A 6,496-nucleotide genomic window follows, 5' to 3' on the forward strand; every position below is an offset into this window, starting at 1 on the left:
CTAATTTTATTTCTTTTATTCTGTATTCTTTATGTTAAACCCATCATTTCTATGATTATATTGAGCTTTTTGGGTAATTTGACGATGCTTTGACAAGAAAAAAATATATAATAAAAAGAAACACAAAAAGGAAATGACATTCCATAAAATCTTGCTGTTCTAATTCTGCATATTTAAGTTTTGGTTTTAAACAAGAAAGAAAAGGGGAAAAAAAGCTAATTTGTGTAGCTTGAAAATAAAAAGTTAGTTAAAAAACCTAGACTTGAGAATAAGTTTATGAGCATAAAGACATTTTTTTCGTTAAAGAATGATTTTATTATTTACTTTGTAACAATTTTTTTAGTTTATTGATTTTGTATTTTAGGCAAATGCCAAGTTATTAACCTGATTCACATTATATTTACGTTATAATACGTTTTTATTCCTTTTTCTGCTCGCAGTAAACACCAGAAACTGAAGGAAAATAGCTTGAAGACTTTTTTAAAACCATAAACTCAAATTAACCTCAATTCCTGCACCATGAATGTTCGCCCCCGTGGATTATCATGACCCCTCTTTCCTTTCTATCCAATCTGCAGCCCTCAGGAAACAACGYCCTTGGTGTGGCCCTTCAAACCGGGCCAGGCGCACAAGGAGCCGGGGCGCAGAGGTCCGAGTTATTCAAACAGCCTGAACAGCGCTTATCTCTCTCTCAGACCAAACCAGCTGAGAATACAAAACACAGCACAGACTCGAGTGCAGCATGAATTTGTAGCCACAGGAAGCGCGTCTTTGGTTTATTCCAGCTGCTGATGGGGGGCTTCAAATCGGCGCCAGAATCGTGCGTAAAAGCGCAAATGTCCAAACTGAAGCATGAAGGAGCATGAGTTACTGAGCGACATTATTAAACAAACAGCACTTTGTGTGCAATTATCCACCAGCAAAAAGTCACTCACCTTTTCCAAAAACGCCGTACAATCCAACAACCAGGCCAACGAGAATAAAAGTCTTCATTCTGATGGACTCCACCGCAGCAAGCTTTCAAATAAAACAGGCAAAAATAAGTTCTTTATTCCTGCTTGTGTTTGTTTTTTCTTCCTTCCTTTTTTTTTCTCCTCTGCAGTTATCTGCAAACAGCGCAGCGCAGCGCAGGGGACTGTTGCGCTCTGAGGGACTGATGGTCAGTGGATGGAGACTGAGGTTTTTCCCCCCCGCTCTCTCTCTCTCTCTCTCTCTCTCTCTCTCTCTGTCTCTCCCTCTCTCTCTCTCCCTCTCTCTCTGTCTCTCTCTCTCTCTGTCCCTCCCTCTCTCTCTCTCCTGAAGTTGGCTGCGGGGAAATCACGCAACAGGACGCCACGCTTGAACTCGAGTGCACCTTTTTCCCATCGTTGCTGCACTGTGGCGCCGATTTATAACGCTTCCCACAGTCCAGACACCGGAAAGCGGCCTTCCGTTACGTCCACCTACACACCCACCGTGCGTAAAAGGAGTATCCTTTCCCCAGTTGACGGGCAGCCGCTGGGGTGTTGATGAGAAAACATTGTGGCATTTAAAATTGATCCAGTTATTCCCCCCTTTGTTCTTTATACACTGCAATTTGCAACTCTCCTAATGTGAACTTAAGTGTTCTTAAAACTGCGCTACCTTGAGTAACCTGAGAGGATGATAAATCAGAAAATCTGCGGCTCCCGAGCGCCCATCTCGCACGCCGCTCGGGCAGACGGGCTGAGCAGCACGTAGGCACCGACGCATTAACCCGTGGTTTCCTTGTCAACAGCGTGTCAGATGAGGTTGTTTTTTTTTTTTTTTTTTACATCGAGGACTGAAAGTATGCTCCAAGACAAGAAAAACAATCGCGCCACAGCCAGGCGAGCGCGTTCGGATGCAACAAGTTGCCCAACTGCACAGTGACAGGCTTATTGTGCTCACTGTCTGCTCAGGTGAAGTGGGACTGCCTGCTTTTCAAATCAAATTAATTGAATAATTAAAATAAACACAAATCAAAGTGAAGCTGCAAATATTTTCCAGACAAAAGTTAAATGAGGAAACAAAAAAAGGAAAACACACAGAGTTTGTTTTGAAACCCAAATACCAATCCTGTTTTAATAATAATAATGTGCTTTTTTTTAAATGCACCAATGAAACATATCAGTAACTTCTGTAAGGTGCAGCTTCTTGCAGATAAAGATGACTGCAGTTGTGCAGGTTGGCCACCAGGTGGCGATCAGCATGAGAAAGGAGCAACAAACAGCTCTCTGCGAGTCTCTTCTCACCTCCTTTACACACATTACATCAACTGTACAGTGATTTTTAAAGGGGAACATTATGATAAATTAAATCACAATAAGTCAGAACTAGTCTTAATATCACTAGAATCTATTCAACAGCTCAGGTAAACTCACACTGCACATATAAAAACACAGTACAAAAAACGTGAGTTGTGAGAACACTTTAGCCTTTATCTTTTGAGTGTTACAGATTTTTATGTTTTTATTTAATWAAAAAAAACTGAAAAAGCTCCAGATAGTTGTGCTCCTATCTAAAACGCTTCTTTAATGAGACCACTTTAGTGTTTTCTCAGTGTCAGATGTCTGACGTGCCCCTCGTCAGCTGTTTGGAGCAGGTGATGTCTTTGGAAGGAGGGATCTAAAATCACAGACACAAGATCTTATAAAGTATTTTTTCCTTCAAGATGTTCTGCAACAAGTAACACATTTCCTTCAACATTAAAGCATGAAAACATAGACTGTCAAAATAAAACCCTCCTATGACATATTAAGGGGTTTATGGCAATTTAAACTCAAATTAAAATAAAAAGAAAACGCTTCATTTTAAAAATCCTGTACGTTCCTTTGAATCCTTGTTCAAACAATTTGAATAAAAAATGAAGCATTTCAAACAATGCAGAATTAATTATAAAGTAATAAAAGCGTCTGAGATCTTTTTATTTCATTTTTAAAAGGAGCTGATTTAGAAACGTGTAGCAGCTACTCGCCGGACTTGAGAGTCATTTGGTCACTAATCGTAAAAACACATTTAAATCACCTTCTTGTCCGACAGCAGCCGATAGCAGTGAGRTGTAAGAAGTTAATAAGAAACTCACATGAAACTTGGCTCAGATTTTAAAAAAATTGAGTATGAGTTGGCATTTTTGTTTTCATGTGCAACACATTTTTAAAGGCAAATGCTTGTCCTAAGAAGAAAATCAGTGAAATAATAAAAATGTTGGCAACTATATATATATATATATATATATATATAAAGTAATAAAGGATTATGGATCAAGACAAAATCTTTTTTTGCAAGTATATTATCTGTATTTTAAATACATTGCATTTTTATATGAGTTAATATTGATGTATTAATGCACACCAAATCAACCTTTCAGTCTAAGTTTAAAATATTTCTGGATGCAACAATTCAATATTTATTTAATCAGTCTGTGAACATTTTTTTTTGTGCAAGTCACCATAGTTTGTGGGCTGGGAGGAAACGGATCTGTTTGGAGCGTGGATAACGGCCCCTCTGGTCCTCTGCTGCTCTGAACGTATTCCTCTGACTCACAGTACCATTGTGCAGAAACTGTCCTCAGTCAGTCGCTCAGGAGGTTGATGCTGAGTCACACTTGCCCTTTGGTCTGCTGGCGGATCCAGTCACTAAACTTGACCACTTGAGTGTAGACGCCAGGGCGGTTCTGCCTCGCGCAGCCTTCGCCCCAGCTAACGATCCCTGCCAAGAACCAGCGCTTGCCTCGCTCCAGACACACCAATGGACCTCCTGAGTCACCCTGAAGGCATGAACGTCAGCCAGAGGAACAGTTACAAAAGAAAACTATTTACGTAAACCACTATGTGGGTCAATTATGAAGCTGTTGTGTAAACTTTCAGCTCAATAAAGTGTAAAGATTAAGGAAGCTGGGAAATTATGCACATCAATAAGCAAACACACTCAAAATCCTGCTCCATTTAATGAGACAGACTTACTGAGGACCACAATTCACCTAAACCAGAGGTTCCCAAACTGGGGGGCACCTGAGAGCTCAAGGGGGTCCATAACCTTGTCTGCTTGAGGTCGTAAAAATATAAATTAATTGTTTGTATATACAAATCAGTTAATTTGAATAATTAAAACTCTGTATTAATCAGTTCTTCTTCTTCTCTTCCTTTTCAAAATAAAAGTTTGTAACTATTCATTTTATTCTTTTATTATTTACTTAAATAGGTTGGGAACCTCTGACCTAAAACATAGGGTCATTTTCCAACAAATTTTACTTTTTTTTTTTTAATTATCAAAACACAAACCTGGCAGGCGTCCACTCCACCCTGTAGGTTCCCAGCGCAAAGCATCCTGGGAGTTACGGCGTCATCGTACAGTTTGTTACACGTGTTCCTGTTAATGATCTTCACTGAAGCTTCTTGTAAGCGAGAAGCCAATTCACCTAATTTGAACAAAACAATACACGTGTAAGTGTTTCAGGTGCAACTTGAGCCTCTACCTGTGTTTTTTTTTACCCTTTCACATGTGATTGTTGAGTACTGTATGGCAGGCAATTTTAACATAAAATCAAATTCACAACACTTTCATTCCAGATATCTGAAACTGATTTATGGTTAGTCAAATGAGTTAATTAAAATATCTCTAATTACACTCTGACTAGTATAAATGATGTCAGATATACTATTAAGTTGTACGGAGGCTCCAATTCAAGATATTTTAAAATTATTTTGAATAGTCAAAAATAAAGTTTGAGAGAGTTATTTTTGATTAGTCATTATTCGCTTTCAAAATATCTCACTTTTTATTCTGACTAGTCATAATTCCGGGAGGAGGCCCCGAGGAAGACCCAGGACACGCTGGAGGGACTATGTCTCTCGGCTGGCCTGGGAACGCCTTGGAGTTCCCCCGGAGGAGCTGGGAGGAGCTGGAAGAAGTGGCTGGGGAGAGGGAGGTCTGGGCCTCCCTTCTGAAGCTGCTGCCCCCGTGACCCGACCCCGGATAGGCGGAAGAAAATGGATGGATGGATGGATGGATAGTCATAATTCCAATTAAACATAATGACATCATTATTCAATGACATCATTATATCAAATATATCAGTTCAACGATGCGTGCAAATTAAATTGCAGATATTTTGAAGGCAAATTATGACTCGGCTAAACTAAATTTGCGATATCTAGAACTATAATTTGGACCAGTCGAGACTCCTTTTAACATCTTGAAAATTTTTTCATCTAAGCGGGTTTTCTATTTAAGATATCTTGAATTAACATTTTGACTAATCAGAGTATAAATAAAAGTATCTTAAACTACCATTCAGGATAGTCAAAATGTAGTTGCTCCAAGTCAAAACTCATTTTTGGATATCTAGAATATGATTGCAGATCGTCAGATGAAGCCATTTTTATGTTAAAATAGCCTGCCATACACTTACCATCCTCCATCAAAACCCCCCAGCCTGTGACATAGCAGCTGGTCCCGGTGATGAAAACGTGCGAAGCAGCAGGAACACACACGGGCTGCACCAGCTCGTTGAAGAAAACAGGTGAGCTGAGCTCGAGGAGCGCGATGTCGTAGTCAGACGTGAACTGGTCGTACTGCGGGTGGAGGAGAATCCGCCGGATCAGTCTGGTGGCCGCTCCGGTGTTTCCCCTGGTCATCACCCGCATCCCCATGTAAGCCCGCCAGGCCCGGACCTCCGAGTACCTGCAGAGACGAGGAGCGTGAAAACAACTACTCAAGCCATCCAGGTGAGGGTTTTCTGTGCCTCTCATACTTGATGGCATCGGAGTCCTGGAAGCAGTGAGCAGCAGACAGGAGCCAACGACTGGAAACCAGTGTGGCTCCACAGACGTGACCGTAGCGGTCCATCTGGAGGCTGACCTGCCAGGGCCACGACCCCAACACAGCATCAGACCCTCCTACTATCTTAGTCCGCTTCCTGGGCTTGGTACCACAGCCTGTGAGATGGAGGAAAACCAGTGTTGTATAAAGTGCCTCAAAGTGATACTTGAGCAAAAGTACAAGTACCTTACCATAAAATTACTTCGGTAAAAGTTAAAGTCTCCTCTAAAGATATTACTTGAGTAAAAGTTTTAAAGTATCTACTATATTTTGTACTTAAGTATTAAAAGTAAATTTCTGACATAAAATGTACTTACGTATTAAAAGTAAAAGTACTGAGTAAAAATGAGTGGCTAGATTTTCCGAAATGACATTTATTGGGAGGTGATACCCTCAAAACAGGTTTTTCTAAAGGCCAAAATGTCTGTAATGTAATATTAAAATGTTAATATTAAAAAATTTAGAATGCACTAGTCTACCTAATATAGTTTGTACTTAAGTATCAAAAGTAAATTTCTGACATAAAATGTACTTAAGTATTAAAAGTAAAAGTACTGAGTAAAAATGAGTGGTTAGATTTTCCAAAATGACATTTATTGGGAGGTGATACCCTCAAAAAATGTTTTTCTAAAGGCCAAAGTGATTATAATGTCATATGAAAATGTGTGTATATATA

The 6,496-nt window shown here is 39.7% G+C and overlaps 2 protein-coding genes across 2 annotated transcripts in view; both read right to left on the bottom strand.

The window, feature by feature from the left end:
* Positions 1–1,225, bottom strand: part of flt1 (fms related receptor tyrosine kinase 1) — a gene marked incomplete in the record, with an annotated part of 38,233 nt that extends 37,008 nt beyond the window's left edge. Inside the window, 1 exon segment of the mRNA XM_014002255.1 lies at positions 936–1,225. Coding sequence (XP_013857709.1) covers positions 936–993 — 58 coding nt within the window.
* A 2,157-nt stretch (positions 1,226–3,382) lies between these two features.
* LOC106513438 (suppressor of tumorigenicity 14 protein homolog) overlaps positions 3,383–6,496 on the bottom strand; it is an 18,319-nt gene continuing 15,205 nt past the window's right edge. The window contains exons 16-19 of the mRNA XM_014002256.1: positions 5,753–5,936; positions 5,411–5,682; positions 4,281–4,417; positions 3,383–3,766 (exon numbers count right to left, since the gene is read on the bottom strand). Coding sequence (XP_013857710.1) covers positions 3,599–3,766; positions 4,281–4,417; positions 5,411–5,682; positions 5,753–5,936 — 761 coding nt within the window. The 3' untranslated portion in view covers positions 3,383–3,598. The remainder of the gene's footprint in view (positions 3,767–4,280; positions 4,418–5,410; positions 5,683–5,752; positions 5,937–6,496) is intronic.

Source organism: Austrofundulus limnaeus, unplaced genomic scaffold (genome assembly GCF_001266775.1).
Source record: "Austrofundulus limnaeus strain Quisiro unplaced genomic scaffold, Austrofundulus_limnaeus-1.0 Scaffold12, whole genome shotgun sequence".
Taxonomy (NCBI): Eukaryota; Metazoa; Chordata; class Actinopteri; order Cyprinodontiformes; family Rivulidae; genus Austrofundulus; species Austrofundulus limnaeus.